The sequence below is a fragment of the Lepus europaeus genome, chromosome 22 (assembly GCF_033115175.1).
Source record: "Lepus europaeus isolate LE1 chromosome 22, mLepTim1.pri, whole genome shotgun sequence".
Taxonomy (NCBI): Eukaryota; Metazoa; Chordata; class Mammalia; order Lagomorpha; family Leporidae; genus Lepus; species Lepus europaeus.
This window is the reverse complement of record NC_084848.1, coordinates 13,450,024-13,468,929: the sequence shown is the minus strand read 5'-3', so window position 1 is coordinate 13,468,929 and position 18,906 is coordinate 13,450,024. Positions and strand designations below refer to the sequence as shown.

The following is an 18,906-nucleotide window of genomic DNA, read 5'->3' as shown; positions in this document are numbered from 1 at the left end:
AGTTTGACACATGCTCAATCAGACTTACCCCTAATGGTAGAGTTAGAAACGTGCCAGGGGATTCCACTTCAATCCCAACAAGGTGGCATGTACCAATGCCATCTCACTAGTCAAAGTGATCAGTTTGAGTTCATAATTGATCATAATGATAGGATTAAGTGTCAAAGGGATCACATAAACAAGTCTAGTGTCTGCTAATACCAACTGATAGAATTAAAAAGGAGAGAATGATCCAACATGGGAAGCAGGATACACAGTAGACTCATATAATGGCAGATGTCCTAAACAGCACTCTGGCCTCAGAATCAGCCCTTAAGGCATTCAGATCTGGATTAAAAAGCCCATGAGAGTATTTCAGGCATGGAAAGCCAAGACACTGTGGGAAAAAAAAAAAACAACAAAAAAACACCTAAATGAAAGATCTCTGCGAGTGAGATTCCAGTGGAAAGAACAGGTCATCAAAGAGGGAGGTACCTTTCTCTGAAGGGAGGAGAAAACTTCCACTTTGACTATGACCTTGTCTAAATATGATCAGAGTCGGTGAACTCAAAAGGCCTCCACAGCCTTGGCAACTCATGACAAGAGTGATTACTGATGCCATAAACAAGAGAGTATATACTAAATTGATCTTCTGTATATAAAGATAATTGAAAATGAATCTTGATGAAGAATAGGATGGGGAAGAGAGTGGGAGATGGGATGGTTGCAGGTGGGAGGGTGGTTATGGGGGGAAAAAGCCGCTATAATCCAAAAGTTGTACTTTGGAAATTTATATTTATTTAATAAAAGTTAAATATATATATTTAAAGAAATCTGATTATTTGAAACTGGTTAAATGTTATTACCCTGACTTCGCCTAACCCTTGGGTTTGAGCTTTTTCCAGCACCCAGAGGACACGGATGCCAGCTGAGAGCTCCTCTACCAGCTCTTTCCGCAGAGACGAGGCTTGCCAGGGCCTGGGGACTGCCCCTACCAGGCCGCTCTGTGGAGGACTGGCAGGCTCCCAGAACCCCACCCGCGCTGTGTCCCCGCCCAGTCTCCGCCATCCGCCGAAGCCCCGCCCACGCCCTGCCTGCCCCCCCCGGGGGCGGGGCTGCGGGAGCGCACGTCCCCTGCGCCGTGACGTCACAAACGCGGCGGCGAGGACCGGGCCTTAGCAACCGGCCTGGTTACAGTCTCCCGCCCGCTGGTCTTCACCAAACCTCAACCACCGGGGCTGGGCCCAGCCTGGGGAAGACCGAAGGGACCCGGCTTGTCCCGCGGCGGCTGCAAGAGGACGCACATGGACGGCAGCCGGAGAGGTAAAAGGCAGCTCGCGCCCGCCCGCGCACCGGGCCTGGGTTCTCGGCCGGGCTGGGGCAGCGCGCCGGCCCCGGGTGAGCCCCGATGTTCCCTGCGCTAACCAGGCTCTCGGTGCAGGCCCCAGGTCCGCTTCCTTGACCTGAGTCGCCCTGACCCGGGGGGCCGAGTCTCCTGAGCTCGCGCTGTGCAGCCTTTCTCACCCCGGAGCCCCGAGGCCGCGGGACCAGCCGGGTTTGTTCTTCGGAAAGCAAACCTCCCGGGACCCAGAACCTGGGCCCCCGTCTCTTGAATGTGGGGATCAGGTATCCGGAGCTGGCATTCAAGAGAAAGTTCCCGGCACAAGGAAATACGAAATATCCCAAATCGCCAAGGCTGTGGTCTCCCCTCCCGCAAACTGTCGACTGACGCAGGCTCCTCTCTGTACCCTGACTAGGAACCCCCCTAGCAGTCATGCTGGGGTGGACTTTAGGCTGTAGTGGGTCTGGGCTGAGATGTTTGCATTTTTGCTAAGCTTCCAGGTGAGGCTTGCTTGCTGGTCTGGGACTAGAGCTTGGCAGCAAAGGACTAACCCGTAATCGCCGTTAGCTCTTACACCTGCCCTTCCTTGACGTTCTGAGTCAAGCGGATATCCTGACGGAATTACGTCAATACAGAGAGGCCACGTCCAAAAACTTGTATCTTCACAGCGAGCCAGGAGCATCCTTTCTCAGGCTGAGCTAGGCAGTGTCCAGACTCCCCTCCCCTGCTCCCAATTCAAGGTTCTTATCTGTGTAGAAGGGTACCTTTGAGCTAAGCTACTGGATGGCTCCTTGAGTGCCTCTACTGTGTAATCACCGATCACAATAAATGCTCTTCTGAAGAAAGAACCCCGTTGATCAGAAAACTGTATAATCCGACATCTTAACCAGAGTTCCAGAAAAACCAAACCAAAGTACTTTTATGACCCTCAGAAATTTTACAACGCAGCTAACATTAAACCTTCGGCTTATACACCAAGAATCAGTCCCAAATTATCTCATTTAATACACAAAAACATATTGTTAGGTATTATCCTTATTTCACGGAGAATAAAGTAAGGGACCATAAGTAACTTGCCAAGACCTCAGTAAGCAGCAGGACAAGCTTTGGTCCAGGTGCAGGATAGGCAGTGCTTTTTATTCCTACATCACATGGTGGAGGCAGGAGCATGGAGAAAGGAGACATATAAAACATCAAGTGCAATAGATTTACTAAATTCTCAGTATTTGTTTATGGAAAGATGGTTGAAATTAGATACACATCAAAATGTAAAAGGATTTATAACTTACCCAATTTGCTTCATTTTTAGGATATCATGTAATTATAGTACTATCAAACATTGTTAGTGATCGTGAATTTAATTAAATCAACTAATATCTGGGGGCAGTTCTCATCTTAAACTATTAATAGAAAGCCACAAATTTAGGCAAAAATAAAATAATTAAAAGTAAATTTCTTAGGTTTCATTAGGTTACTTTTGATTATTTCAGAGCATAAAATAGTAAAGTGCCTAAAGAAGAAAAAGTGGTCTTTGTCATTTTCTTATTGTAGTCATAATTTTAGACGTTTTTTTGGCAGGGTAAATCTTCATAATAACAGTGTACTAGAATGGATAATGTTTATAATCTTTGTTATTAGCTAGGTAATCAGCAAGTCACTTTATCTCCCTGGGCTTTGATCATTTGTAAAATGGATGCTTGGACTTGATAATCTGTAAGGTGGTATGTTATGTTTCCAGGGTCTTGTCGGGAGTGAGAAGAAAAGATTGAAAGCATCGAACTGCCATGCACTGTTTTGTCCATGACTTTTGGGGAGAAAAAGAAAGGAAACAACTTATGAATATAGCTTGAAAAAAAATTTTAGGACCAAGCATGTGGCCTAGTGGTTATGACACTGGTTGAGATTCCCAGCATTAGAGTGCCCCATAGAGTCGCAGCTCTGCCCCAACTCCAGCATCCTGCTATTGCACACCCTAGGAGGCAGCAGATGATGGCTCATGGAGTTGAGTCCCTGCCACCCTCGTGGGAGACCTGAACTGAGTTCCTAGCTCCTGGCTTTGTCCTGGCCTAGCTTGGGCCATTGCAGGTGTTTGGAGATTGAACCAACAGATGGGAGCTTCCTCTGCGTGCCTCTCCCTCTCCTTTTCTTTCTCTCAAATTAATTGATTTTTGAAATATTTCTTTAAATCTATTTGTCCCTTGGAGCTATTTATTGCTGACTCTCAAACTTCTGGTATTCCTGGGAAGCACCTTCACCTTTCCTCTGGGGAGTTCCTTTGGGCTATCTTTAAACTCAAATTATGTAGGAAACTGGGCTGCTGTCACACAGTGCTGAATTTCACTGCCCTGCTAAGACCTTCAATCTCATGTATAGGATCTTAGTCCTAATCTAATTAAAGGATCGTGTTCTTTTTCTTGTCATTTGGTTTGGGGCTACTTTCCCCTGCTCCATGGAGTCCTTCAAGTCTCATCAGAAGACAGAATCCACATAGTGACTTGAACAAGAAAAGTTTAAAAAATTGTTAAACTATCGTAAATAAGTAACTGTAAGATAGAAGAAAATTATAAGGTACCCTAGAGCCGATGGAGAGTACTAAAGGAAAGGCAAATTTGAAAAGAGGACTTCTTCCCGAAAACGTGGGTTCAGACCCTGATGGAGAAGGTAAAAGTGCGCCAGCCCAAAGCTTCATCACTAAGAGATGACGTCAGAGGCTTCACACTCCATGGGAAGTAGACTTCATTAAATTGCGTAGTCAAGTCACTAAACAAATAGAACACATAAACAGCAGTAAAAATGGGCCCGGGAGAGGGTTCTGCATCCAGAATTGCTGTAGTTTGTTATCTAAAATATTCATCTATCGACAGAAAAACCTAGTGTCATGCAAAGAAATAGGAAAGCTTGATCCATTCTCAGGAAACAAAGCAGGGACCAGAAACCAGCTGTAAGAGAGCCCAGATGAATCGAGTTCTCTATTTCACCCTTTAATTCTGTCAATTTTAATGGGACATTTATCTGTCAGCATGTTAGACACCAGTAAGTATAAGCCCATTCCAGGGTAAGTAGACCAGAGAACATAGGTAAATCTACGTTCCATTTTTGTTCCAGCATTTTGCGCTAACGAGATACTAAAATGATACCTGGCAACAAAACTACCTTGTTCACAGGTACCATCAGCAGGTCAAGAAGAGGGTATTTGTTTCATCTAAGGCAGTATCACCAGATTCTAGCCTTTCTGTTCTAACTTCTCTGGATATACCTTTTTTTCCTGTAGTGAAACATGTATACAATAGAATGGAATTTGGAAAGAATAAACCACATACAGTTGAGGTATTTTCTTAGTCTGCTTCATTTGATATAGTAACTTAAAGCATGGTTCAAAATCTTAGCAATGTATATTGTTTAAGATAGTGTAATAGTGGCCAGCGCCATGGCTCACTTGGTTAATCCTCCGCCTGCAGCGCCGGCATCCCAGATGGGCATCAGGTTCTAGTCTCGGTTGTTCATCTTTCAGTCAAGCTCTCTGCTGTGGCCCGGGAGGGCACTGGAGGATGGTCCAGGTGCTTGGGTCCCTGCACCTGCATGGGAGACCAGGAGAAGCACCTGGCTCCTGGCTTTGGATTGGCATAGTGCCATCTGTAGTGGCCACTTAGGGAGTGAACCAATGGAAGGAAGACCTTTCTGTCTGTCTCTCTCACTGTCTATAACTCTACCTGTCAAATAAATAAATAAAATAAAATAAAATTTTTTTTTAAATGTAATAGTTAAGACTCAGGAACAAGATTGTGTGGGCTCCCAGTCCCAAACCTGTCACATCATTGCTGTGTAATCATGGGCAGATTACAACCTTAACCTTTTTATGCTTCATCCAATCTCACCTCCAGAGTGGGAAAAATTATAGCACTTATCTAATAGTAAAATGAATTCATTAGAATTAAATGAATTCATACCTGTGAAGTGCTTAGAGCAGTGCCTGTACAGTTAGTACTCAGTAAATTAACATGTTGACTATACCAAAAGAAACCTGACTCAAACTGACAAGCTAAAATGGAAAGTTTTTGACTCAGAAAAGTCTAAGGAAGGTAAAGCCTTAAACATCCTTGGCTCCAGTATCTCAAACATTATTACAGGGAGTCTTTCTACCACGGTTCGGCTTTCTACTGGGTGGTCTTTCTCAGGTTCCCCTTGGTGGTATAAGATGGCCAGTGGCAGTCAGGGCTTGCTCACATTCTACACTGGGCATAACAGGCCCAGTGAGGAAAAGGCATCTTACCTAATGGTTTCAGTAGAAGTCCTGGGCTTGTGTCTCAGTGGCCAGTTGGCCAGATTAGGAGTCTGTGCCCCATCTTGGGTAGTAATATTAGCTGTATTCAAACCACCAGGCCCGAGAGGAGGAGCAGTTCCCCCAAAGGAAAGCTGAGGTACTATTTGCAGATGAAGAAGCATTGAACTGTAGGCAAGAGTAAAGTTGGACACTTGTTTCCTCTGGAGAAGTAAGTTGGGTTTTGGTTTTTTTCTTTAAAGATTTATTTATTTTGAAAGAGAGAAATCTTCCATTCACTAGTTCACTCCCCAGATGGCTGCAACAGCCAGCACCGGACCAGGCTGAAACCAAGAACCAGGGGCTTCGTCCCGGTCTCCTTGGGCCATTAACAGGGAGCTCAGTTGGAAATGGAGCCAGGACATGAACTGGTAGCCATATGGGATGACGGTATCACAGGTGTCAGCTTTACCTACCACGACACAACGCCGGCCCACAGAAGTAAGGTTTTTAAAAAAGGGATTTTTGATTTAAGGTTAGATCTCAGAAGCCTTTCTTTCCTGGTAAAACTGATAGCTTTGGGATCCCCAAGGAGAGAAGGCCTATACTTCCAGGAATGGAGAGTCCCTACCTGTACCTCCAGGGAAGAAAAGTCCTTGTCAAGGTCCCCACGGGTGCCTAAAGGTCAACCAATGAGGATCAGACCCGCCTCAACCTTTAACCCCCACACCCTGTGTCATAAGGAGCTCTCCCAACCTCTGAGGCACAACTCCCCACCCACCCACCTCACCCCACCCCACCCCCACCCCCACCCCCACTCTGTTGGGACCGGTGAACCTCACCCAGGAGCAGAATCCCAATAAAGCTTGTGAATTAATTAATTCGTCTGCCTGGGAAGATTTATTACACACCGGACACCTTGCAAAAACTAAGCTAATTTCATGATTCTTCATCACTGGCTCAGACAGCATCACCTTGACTTATACTATCTAAAAGAAGGTAATTTTTTTCCTTCCAGCTCTGACCTGTGATGTAGAAGGAGCTTCATAGACATTCTATCTCCGGTTGTTTTTATTCCAGCAAGTTTGGCTCTCTGGTCCTGAATTTTAGATCCTTCCATTTTGATGCTTATTTCTTCTAGCCTTTGTATTTGCTCTCCCCACAGCCTGATTGATACACTAGCCATTTTACCCTCTTCAAATCCTGTCTCTTAGGAATATAGTGTTTGTATTTTGTATGTTTGTTACATTTAGTGTTAACTCAGCCTTTCTGTTTTAAAGATTAGTACTAAAAATCAAATCACTTTTTGAAGTGAGAAATTATTTTGTAATAAGGTCAAAATGTAATTTTCCAACACCCCATATAGTCTGTGTTAGGACTTGCTAGGCTGTTGGGACACAAATAGTTAATTCTAAAAACTTTGGTACATTGGTGCACAAATAGTTCATCCCAAGCCTGACAGGTTTACTGCCTGGTACCCTATCAGTTCTGCTCCAACTACTCTGAGTGCCCCGCCTTAGAAATACCAAACTGACATGCCCATACACTGTGAATCAGGGGTTCTGCCCATCCAAACCCACCTGGTCAGATGGACATTGGTCTCTACGCCTCCACACGGCCCCTCCCAACAAACAGCATAATAGGCTATTGCCTAGGGCTGAATCTCTTCTCAGACCCCTGCTGTCTGGGTAAGCTGCAGCCTTACTTTCCCTTTACCACACTGTCCTGTTTTGTTTTGTTATCTTTCCTTTTCTCTCTCTCTCTCCCCTTCCTTCTTCTTTCTTCCTTCCCCATCCCCTCCCTCCCCCTTTTTTTTGTCTTTCAAAAAGCAGAGTTAGAGGAGGGGAGACACAGAGAGATCTTCCATCTACTGGTTCACTCCCCAATGGCCACAAAACCCCGGGCTGGGACAGAAGACAGGAGCTTCATCCAGGTCTCCCCGATGGGGCTAGGGACCCAAGTACTTGGGCCATCCTCTGCTGCATTCCCAGGGGGAGGGAGCTGCATCATAAGTGGAGCAGCTGGGACATGAACCAGCATACACATGGGATTTTCTACTTTAACTGGCCACCTCCTCATCTGTTAGAACATAGAAAATCCTAAAACCTAACCGTCTAGAAGATCAAACTCTGCCTTTAGGGGAGTTTTCCATTATATGGAATTTAAAAAAGATTTATTTTATTCATTTGAAAGAGTTACAGAGAGTGCTAGAGACAGAGAGAGAGGTCTTCCATCTGCTGATTCACTCCCCAGATGGCTTCAACAGCCAGAGCTGAGCTAATCCAAAGTCAGGAGCCAGGAGCTTCTTCTGGGCCTCCCATGCGGTGCAAGGGCCCAAGGACTTGGGCCACTTTCTACTGCTTCCCCAGGCCGTATTAGAGACTGGATTGGAAGAGGAGCAGCTGGGAATAGAACTAGCATCCATGTGGGATGCCGGCACTTTAGGCCAAGGCTTTAACCTGCTGCACCATAGCACCAGCTCTAGAATTACTTTTAAAGCATTTTTTTTAAGATTTATTTTATTTATTTGAAAGGCAGAGTGAGAGAGGCAGAGACACTGTTATTTCATGCCCCAAATGGCTACAACAGCCGGGCTAAGTCAGGCTAAAGTCAGGAGCCAGGAGCTTTATCCAGGTCTTCCACATGAGTGGCAGCGGCCCCAGCACTTGGGCCATCCTCTGATGCTCTCCCAGGACTATTCCCAGGCAGCTGGATTGGAAGGGGAGCAGCTAGGTGCTGCAAGAGCACCCTTACCTGCTGTGCCACAACATCAGCCCTAATTCTGTGCTTTTTTAATAGGATCTAAACAAGGGTTGAGTAGGTTGGGCTAGATGAACCTTAAGACTTTAAATCATATACTCTGATTCTGATTTTTTTTTTCAAAGATTTATTTACCTACTTGAAAGAGTTACACAGAGAGAGGAGGAGAGGCGGGGGGGGGGGGGGGGTGTCTTCCATCCAGATGGCCGCAACAGCTGGAGCTGCACCAGTCCAAAGCTAGGAGCCAGGAACTTCCTCCAGGTCTCCCACACGGGTCCAAGGGTCCAAGGACTTGCCATCTTCCATTGTTTTTCCAGGCCATAGCAGAGACCTAGATTGGAAGAGGAGCAGCCAGGACTCAAACCGGCACCCGTATGGGATGCTGGCACTGCAGGCAGCAGCTCCACCCACTATACCACAGCACCACAGTGCCGGCACCCTGATTCTGATTTTTATATACTTGTTTTATACCTAGTAACATGATATAATTTGTAAATTTACTAACTTTGTGAAACGATTACTATCTTTTTTTTTTTTTTTTTTACAGGCAGAAAGGTCTTCCTTTGCCGCTGGTTCACCCTCCAATGAGGGTGATCCAATCAGCACCGCGCTGATCCTAAGGCAGGAGCCAGGCACTTACCCTGGTCTCCCACGAGGTGCAGGGCCTAAGCACTTGGGCCATCCTCCACTGCACTCCCTGGCCACAGCAGAGAGCTGGCCTGGAAGAGGGGCAACCGGGACAGAATCCGGTGCCCCAACCAGGACTAGAACCCGGTGTGCCGGCGCCGCAAGGCAGAGGATTAGCCTATTGAGCCGCAGTGCCGGCCGAAACTATTACTATCTTAAAATTTACTTCCAAGCATAGACTAACCTACAATTAACTGTAGGTTAATACCTATTTATCAAAATCTTAGCTATATTATCTCCAAATAGTTTAAAAAAATAGATCAGTGGAGTAACAGAATAAAGCCAGTATATATCAAATGATGCAGCTGATAATTTATCATTTTACCCAATGAAACTTAAGCCCCAAGGAGCAGCTGATCAAAAATGCTAATGTTCTTAAAAGGTAAAGCTTTTTATCTGTGTTGAATTTTTGCCATTTGATATATCATTGCTAAATAAAAATGTTATTGAATAAAATCTTGAATGACTGGTAAACATAAATTATTGTTTTTAAAATATTTTTTGTGAAATCCTCTTTCATTTATCCTAATATTTTGTGTTTGTGTTTGTTTTGGGCAAAAGTCAGAGCAACCCCTGTCCTTCCCAGATATGGTCCACCAAGCCTATTTAAAGGACACTTGAGTACCAAAAGTAATGGTAAGTAGGGTACTGAAAATAGTTACTTTGTTAAAAGACTGCTGTTGAGACGGGTACTGTGGCACAGGGGGTAGGGCCACCGCCTGCAGTGCTGAATCCCATATGGGTGCCAGTTCCAGTCCCAGCTGCTTCACTTCCAATCCAGCTCTCTGCTATGGCCTGGGAGAGCAGTGGAGGATGGCCCAGGTCTTTGGTCCCTGCATCCACATGGGAGACCCAGAAGAAGCTCCTTGCTTCAGATCAGCTCAGCTCTGGCTGTTGCGGCCAGTTAGGGGGCTGAACCAGCAGATGGAAGACTCACTCTCTCTCTCTCTCTCTCTGTAGTTCTGCCTTTCAAATAAAAAATAAATAAATCTTTCAAAAATAAAAATAAAGACATGTTTTTAAAAAGGATTTATTTATTTATTTGAAAGGCAGAATTACAAAGAGAGGGAGAGACACAGAGCTATCTTCTATTCAGGGCTGGGCCATGCTGACCCCAGGAGCCTGGAACTCCATCCTGGTCTCCCATGTGGGTACAGGGGCCCAAGTACTTGGGCCAACTTCTGCTTTTCCTGGCTCATTAGTAAGGAACTGGATTAGAAGTGGAGCTGCTGGATCTTGAACTCACATTCCCCTATAGGATGCCTGTATTGCAAATGGCAGCTTAACCTGTGCCAGGATCCTGGCCCCAGTTTTATATTTTAAAGCCTTCAAAGTAAACTTGTTTTTTTTTTTTTTTAAGATTTTTATTTGTTTATTTGAATGGCAAATTAAGGAGAGGCAGAGACAGAGAATTTTCCATCTTCTGGTTCACTCTCCAAATGACTGCAACAACCGGAGCTGGGGCAATCCAAAGCCAGGAGCCAGGAGCTTCTTCTGTGTCTCCAACGCCGGTACAGGAGCCCAAAGACTTGGGCCATCTTCTACTGTTTTCTTAGGCCATAGCAGAGAGCTGGATTGGAAGTGGAGCAACCGGGACCTGAAATGGCACCCACGTGGGATGCCGGCCCAACAGGCGGTGGCTTAACCCACTACACCACAACACCAGCCCCATCTTGTTGGTTTTAAAATTTTTATAATTATAAAAAGTTTTTTAAGTATGGGTTTTTAGGCAAAATAACTGAAATCTGTCTTTTCTTATTATTTAGTATTTAAAAACCTTTGATGGCATTACATCCAAACATGAATGATCACATTTTCAGTTGTCTCAATTCTTCATGTTATGTGTGTGTGTATATGTATATATGTGTGTGTATATATATATGTATTTGTGTGTGTGCATACATATATATAGAGAGAGGGAAAGAGCCAAAATCCAGCTTTTTTAAAAAAATTTATTCAAAGTTATGTGGGGGGGTAAGACGGGTGGGGAGGACAGCGATATCTTTTTTTTTTAAGATTTATTTATTTACTTGAAAGAGTTACACAGAGAAGGAGAGAGAGAAAGAGGTCTTCCATCCACTGGTTCATTCCACAACAGCTGGAGCTGCGCTGATCCAAAGCCAGAAGCCAGGAGCCAGGAGCTTCTTCCAGATCTCCCACACGGGTGCAGGGGCCCAAGGACTTGGGCCATCTTCTGCTTTCCCAGGCTACACTACAGCGCCAGCCCCAGCAATATCTTTCTTTATCTATTGGTTCACTCCTCAAATAGCTTCAATGGCCAGGGCTGGGCCAGGCTGAAGCCAGGAGCCCAGACCTCCATCTGGATCTCCCACCTGGGTAGCAGGGCCCAGGGATTTAAGCTATCTTCCACTGCCTTCCCAGGCACATTAGCAGGGAACTGGATTGGAAGTGGCACTCTGATTTGGATTGCCAGTTCCAGGTGGCCATGATGTCGGCCTCCAGAACCAAACTTGGAAAAGTAATTTTTAAATAAAAATTTGAAACTAGATTTAAAATATGCATACATAGAAAAGGAGGATGAAGAACAATATGTAAAGTTTGCTAACTTTTTAAAAAAAAAAAAAAATCATGTACAGAGTTGGTAAAGGTGCGGTAGTTGTAAATATGAGGATATGAGGCTGCCAAACTCCACATCCTCTGTTAGCAGTGTGACCTTGAAAGCCCAACTCATATCTCTTTGCCTTAGTTTCCACTCAGGTGATGATAATAATGACCAGATAAGCTTAAAACAATGCATGACAAATGATACCCGTTTAAAAAATATTTTTAGCAGTAGTAAAACTCAGCAATTATTGTATGTATATCTTTATATTATGCAGTTTTCCAGGAAGAACTCATTTAAAAAACAGCAGAGAAGTGGGCAAAAGTAACAATAAAACAAAATAATGTGAGCCAAAAAAAAAACATAGCAGAGAGTATTTCTGAGAGGAGACTAAACTGTCAGTATAGACAAGTCGCTCATTTTTCAATCTCTGTGCTATTTTTACTGTTGAATTTTTAAAAACTATATGCATATATTACTTCTTAAAAACAATTTTATGTTTTAAAAAGTTAAGTCTATATTTTATACTTGAATGTAAGTATGAAAGTATTTCTGGCCGGCGCCGTGGCTTAACAGGTTAATCCTCCACCTTGCGGCGCCGGCACACCAGGTTCTAGTCCCAGCTGGGGTGCCGGATTCTATCCCGGTTGCCCCTCTTCCAGGCCAGCTCTCTGCTATGGCCCGGGAGTGCAGTGGAGGATGGCCCAAGTCCTTGGGCCCTGCTCCCACATGGGAGACCAGGAGAAGCACCTGGCTCCTGGCTTCGGATCAGCGAGATTCGCTGGCCACAGCAGCCATTGGAGGGTGAACCAGCGGCAAAAGGAAGACCTTTCTCTCTGTCTCTCTCTCTCACTGTCCACTCTGCCTGTCAAAAAAAAAGGAAGGAAGGGAGGGAGGGAGGAAGGAAGGAAGGAATTTACCTCTCAGAATAGGATCTTTATATAAAACCTTTACGTAAGGTTTTGGAATTTGAGATTTATTTGATTTCAGAAGCTTCCTGCATTGTTCAAATATTAACAATGGTAACATTATTTTATAACTAAGGGAGTGGCTAAACATTTTTAGTTATTAGATTGAGAGCTATAAAAAAGGAATTATTTTATAAAAGTAGTAATAGATTGATTCTGGAATCTCTTCCCCAGACTCAGGCCTGTAAAACTTAGTCTTGGAAAGGTTTGATTTCCAAGTGATTAGTGAGTCATCAGTGTTGTCAGTGCGAGGTTACGACTAGACCATACAATTGTTAAATCAACAGCAGAAGGCACTGTGCACTTGCTCCCCAAGTAGGACCTCTGTCTATGAGAATTAACGGTAAAACTAGTCTTCAAACAGTACTTTGTGTGTCTGTGTGGATGCAAACTGTTGAAATCTTTACTTAGTATAGAGTTGATCTTCTGTATATAATGATAATTAAAAATGAATCTTAATGAATAATGGGATGGGAGAGGGAGTTGGAGGTGGGACAGGAGTGGTGGTGGGAGAGGCGGGTATTGGGGGAAGAACCACTATAATCTAAAAGCTGTACCTATGAAATTTATATTTATTAAATAAAAGCTTTCTAAGAAAAGAATAGACCATATTTGGTATCACAAAGCTAGAATATCAGTTTCTGTGTGGTTGACTTTCAGAACATTTTATAAGATTGAACTTAATCGTTAACTTATGGTTTTATATTGATTTTAATTATATAATGATGAAATATGTTCTAATTTTTAGCTTTTTGCACTGACTCCTCTTCTGTCAGATTAAGCACTCTCCAGCTGGTCAAGAATCACATGGCTGTTCACTATAATAAAATCCTTTCAGCCAAAGGTAAAAATGTGCAAATGTGAACTTTATGTACCCCAGCTTAAATCCTCCACTTCATTTCCCATTAGAATAAGTCTATAGGGGCTGGTGTTGTGCATGGCAGGTTAAGCCTCCCTCTGCATCACCGGCATCCCATATGGGTACTGGTTTGAGTCCCAGCTGCTCCACTTACAATCCAGCTCCCTGCTAATGTGCCTGGGAAGGCAGAGGAAGATGGTCCAAGGCTTTGGGCTCCTGCACCCATGTGGGAGACCCAGAAGAAGCTTCTGGATCCTGGCTTTGGCCTGGCCCAGCCCTGGCCATTGTGGCCATTTGGAAAGTGAACCAGCGGATGGAAGCATGTGCATTTGCTCTCTCTTTCTCTCTATGCCCCTCCTCTTTCTGTAACTCTGCCTTCCAAATAAATAAAAAATAAATCTTTTATAAAAGAATATATAGCAAAAATTATATATAAAAGGGCTTATGTGTTGTAGTGAAATATCAAATATTGCATCTGTATATATGTGGCAGATTTAGAACATCATTTTTAAAAAGATTTATTTTTGAAAGACAGAGTTACAGAGAGAAAGGGAGAGGTAGAGAGAGAGAGAGAGAGAAATCTTCCATCTGCTAGTTCACTCCCCAAGTGGCTGCAATAGCCAACCAGGCCAAAGACAGAAACCTAGAACTCCATCCTGGTCTACCACATGGATGGCAGGTGCCCAAGTACTTGTGCCATCTTCCACGACTTTCCCAGGTTCATTATCAAGGAGCTGTATTGTAAGTAGAACGGCCAAGACTCGAACTGGTGCTCATATGGGATTCTGGTATTGCAGGTGGCAGTTTAACCTGCTGTGCTACAACACCAGAACCAAGTATACAATTTTTGTTAGCAATATTTGAAATGTATAGAATGCTTTATGTTTTATTTTTTGTCAGCTTTGAGATGTAACTTATATACAATAAAATGCACTAATTATAAGTATACAGTTAAATATCTTGAATATTGTAAAACTACCACCGTCATACTATAAAACAGGTATTGATAAACCACAGCTTATAGGCCAAATCTGTCATCTATTTTTGTACAGCTTGTGAACTAAGAATGGTGTTTATATTTTTTTATTAAAAGATTTAATTATTTACTTGAAAGTCAGAGTTACACAGAGAGAGAAGGAGAGGCAAAGAAAGAGAGGTCTTCCATCTGCTGGTTCTAGAGCTGCGCCAATCTGAAACCAGGAGCCAGGAGCTTCTTCTGGGTCTCCTACACGGGTACAGGGGCCCAAGGACTTGGGCCATCTTCTACTGCTTTCCCAGGCCATAGCAGAGAGCTGGATAGGAAGTGGAGCAACTGGGTCTGGAACCAGCGCCCATATGGGATGCCAGCACTGCAGGCAGCGTCTTTACCCATTATACCACACCGCTGGCCTCTCTCTATATATATATATATTTTTAAAAAAAGATGTATTTATTTTATTTGAAAGGCAGAGTTACAGAGAGACTGAGGCAGAGAGAGAGAGAGAGAGGTCTTCCATCAGCTGCTTTACTCCCCAAACAGCCACAACAGCCGGAGCTGCACTGATCTGAAGCCAGGAGCCAGGAGCCTCCTCCGGGTCTCCCACATGGGTGCAGGGGCCCAAGTACTTGGGCCATCTTGTACTGCTTTCCCAGGCCACAGCAGAGAGCTGGATTGAAAGTGAAGCAGCCAGGACTTGAACCGGTGCCCATATGGGATGCCGGCACTGCAGGCAGTGGCCCTACCTGCTTTATATTTTTTAAATAATTTCTACAAATAAAAACAATATCTTACAATGTGAAAATCATACAAAATTCAAATTTAATTGTCCATAAATACATACAGTCATGTTCATTCTTTTACATTTTGTCTGTGGGCAGTTTTTGCATTGAAAGGCAGAGTTAAACAAGTTGTGACAAATTATATCACCTTGCAAAGCCTGAAGCTTTTACTGTCTGGCCCTTTACAGAAGAAGCTTGCTGATCTTTGATACATACAACATCTCCAGCTTCCCCCAAAATTCTCCTCAATCCTTTGTGATCAGTCCCTTCCACCCAAATCCCTGGCAAACACTGATCTGATCCTTTGTCACTATTTTTTCCTTTTCTAGAACATCATGTAAGTAGAATCAAACAGTTTCTATTCTTTTGAGCTAATTAGCATACTTTCAAGACTAATCCATGTTGTGGGTATTAGTATTTTCTTGCATTTTATTGCTGAGTAATATTCCATTTAATGAATCTACCACAATTTGTTTATCAGTTAATTGTTGGAAATTTGGATTGTGCTTTATTTTAAGATTTATTTATTTATTTATTTGAAAGGCATCAGATTTACAGAGAGAGTGAGATCTTCCTTCTGCTGGTTCACACCCCAAATGGCTGCAACAGTCAGAGCTAAACCAATCCGAAGCCAGGAGCCAAGTGCTTCATTCAGTTCTCCCATGTGGGTGCACTTGGGCCATCTTCTAATGGTCTTCCCAGGCACATCAACAGGGAGCTGGATCGAAAGTGGAGCAGCCAGGACTTGAACCAGCACCCATATGAGATGTTGCTATGCCACAGCACCTGCCCCATGACATTTGGATTGTTTTAATTTGTTTTTGGCTGTTAGGGAATCAGCTACTGTAAACATTCATTTATAGTCTTTGAATTTGTGTGTATATTTCACTAGGGTAAATTTATTTGCTAAGGAGTAGAACTAAAGTAATACAATAAATGTATTTTAATTTATAAGAAACCATCAGACTGTTTTCCAGAGTGACTATACCATTTTGCATTTCCAGTCCTTCCACATCCTCACCAACACTTGGAATTAGCAGCCAGTTTTAGTCAGTTTAGTACTTTGTATCTCTTCATAGTTTTAGTTTGCATTTCCCTGATAGCTAAAAATGTTAAGCAACTTTTCTCATTCTTATTTGACATCTGTATATCTTCTTTGATGAAATGCCTATTCAGATCTTTTGTGCAGTTAAAAACAGGTGGTTTTATCTCCTTAGTAATAAATTTTGGGTTATTTATATATTAAATACAAGTTCTGTATCAGGTATACTTTTTGCAGTATTTTCTTTTAAAGATTTTTTTTAATTTATTTTTTATTTTTTATTTTTTGACAGAGTGGATAGTGAGAGAGAGAGAGACAGAGAGAAAGGTCTTCCTTTTTGCCGTTGGTTCACCCTCCAATGACCGCTGCGGCTGGCGCACCGTGCTGATCCGAAGCCAGGAGCCAGGTGCTTCTCCTGGTCTCCCATGCGGGTGCAGGGCCCAAGGAGTTGGGCCATCCTCCACTGCCTTCCTGGGCCATAGCAGAGAGCTGGCCTGGAAGAGGGGCAACCGGGATAGAATCCAGCGCCCCAACCGGGACTAGAACCCGGTGTGCCGGCGCCGCAAGGCGGAGGATTAGCCTGTTAAGCCATGGCGCCGGCCGATTTATTTATTTATTTTTTTGAATGAATTACACAGAGAGAGGAGAGGCAGAGAGAGAGAGGTCTTCTATCCACTGGTTCACTACCCAGTTGGCCACAACGGCCGGAGCTGCGCCGATCTGAAGCCAGGAGCCAGGAGCTTCTTCCGGGTCTCCCATGCGGGTACAGGGGCCCAAGGACTTGGGCCATCTTCTACTGCTTCCTCAGGCCATAGCAGAGAGCTGGATAGGAAGTGGATTAGCTGGCGCCCATATGGGATGACGGCACTTCAGGCCAGGGTGTTAACCCGCTGCAACACAGTTTTGCAGTATTTTTTCCAGTCTGTGACTGGTCTTTTCATTTTTTTTTTAAATTTTTATTCTGGAATAATTTTTAGACTTACTGGAAGTTCAGAAATAATACACATAGGAGCCGTTGTGCAGTTATCAAAACCAGGAAATTGATATTGATACAGTTCTACTAACTACAGACATTACTTGAATTTCTTGTTGTTTTTTTTTTTTTTACTAATTAAGTTTTTATTTGATGAGCTAATGCTTTTAAATTTTAGTCCTATTTGGTGATGTTTGTATTTTTAAATGGTTTAAAAATTGAAAAAATAAGATGTGAAAATCATGTATAATAAGTTGTTTTCAGGGTTTTTTAAAAATATAATTTGTGTTTTTCACAGCCGATTTAAGAAATCTTTGTCTAATCTTAGATCACTGAGATTTTTAAATTTGTTTTCTTCTAGAGGTTTTGTTTCAACTCTTTGATCTAAATTTGCGGGGCCAGTGCTGTGGCACCGTGGGTCCAGCCACTGCCTGTTGCCCCAGCACCTCATGTGGACACTAGTTTGAGTCCCACCTGCTCCGCTTCTGATCCGTTTCTCTGCTCATGCAGCGGAAGATGACCCAAGTGCTTGGGCCCCTGCCACCCATGTGAGAGACCTGGAGGAAGCTTCTGGCTCCAGCCTGGCCCAGCACTGGCCACTGCAGCCATCCGGGGAGTAAACCAGTGGGTGGAAGCTCGCTTGCTGTTTCTCTCTCTCTCTCTCTTCCTCCTCCCCTCTTCCTCCCTGCCTCTCCCTCTCTAACGCTACCTTTCAAATAAATAAATATTTTTTAAAAATAGATTTAAGTTTATAATCCATTTTTTTTGTTTTTTGTATATGGTATATAAAATGAATGAAGATTATATGTATTGAATTGTCTTGACTCTTTTTGAAATTCAGTTAATCATATGTATAGGTCTATTTCTGGACTTTTTGGTTCTGATGATCTATGTCTTTATGACTATACCATACTGCCTTAATTAAAATAGCATATTTTAAAGTCTTAAATTCAGGTAGTGCACATTTTGCTCTTTTTTTTTTCCAGCCTATTTTAGGACTTTAGTTATAGATGTACTAGTGTTCATGATACAGGGATACAGGGATGTTAGGTCAGTGGCACTGTGTTCCTTTCTTTTTCAGTTTTGTTTTGAATGTTTATATTGTTACTTTTTCAAGATTACTAATATTTTTTCAGTATCTACTGAGCTATTAATCCTAACCAATATATTTTTATCATGAATATTTAAAAATATTTATTTATTTGAAAGGGAAAGTTAGAGAAGGAGAGATAGATCTTCTGTCTACTGGTTCACTCTCCAAAGCGCCACAGTGGCCGGGGCTGGGGCGAGCCAAAACCAGGAGTGTTATCCAGGGCTAGCAGGGAGCTGACTCAGAAGTGAAGCAGCCAGGACCCCACGAACAGGTGCCCATGTGAGATGCCAGCACCACAGGCAGCAGCTTAACCTGTTTTTTAATCTCTAAAAATACAGTAAAAGTCAAAACAAGGGAATTCGAATTCTGAGACCTTTATGATTTCACTAATTGATATTTGTTGTGATTTATAAAAAGAATATTTCTGAACAGCTAATTTTTCTCTTTCAGCTGCGGTAGACTGCTCAATTCCAGTAAGCATGACTGCAAGCATCAAATGTAAGTAATTTTTTGACATATGGCCTTTTAAAAAATTATGGTAAAATATACATAACATAAAACTTGCCATTTTAGCCATTTTAAAGTATTCAGTGTCATTAAGTATTAGAGTATAGCCATCACCAT

At 43.1% G+C, this 18,906-nt stretch overlaps 1 protein-coding gene across 5 annotated transcripts in view; it reads left to right on the top strand.

Annotated features, from left to right (window-relative positions):
• Positions 1–1,131: 1,131 nt before the first annotated feature.
• Positions 1,132–18,906, top strand: part of SPATA7 (spermatogenesis associated 7) — a 43,089-nt gene continuing 25,314 nt past the window's right edge. The window contains exons 1-5 of one of the 5 annotated variants that reach the window (XM_062181592.1): positions 1,132–1,302; positions 5,701–5,811; positions 9,588–9,662; positions 13,334–13,401; positions 18,733–18,780. In XM_062181592.1, the coding sequence (XP_062037576.1) occupies positions 13,365–13,401; positions 18,733–18,780 (85 nt within the window). In that variant the 5' untranslated portion in view covers positions 1,132–1,302; positions 5,701–5,811; positions 9,588–9,662; positions 13,334–13,364. Of the gene's footprint in view, positions 1,303–5,700; positions 5,812–9,587; positions 9,663–13,305; positions 13,402–18,732; positions 18,781–18,906 lie in introns of all 5 variants that reach the window. The other 4 variants (XM_062181591.1, XM_062181589.1, XM_062181590.1 and 1 more) reach the window with 4 other exon arrangements.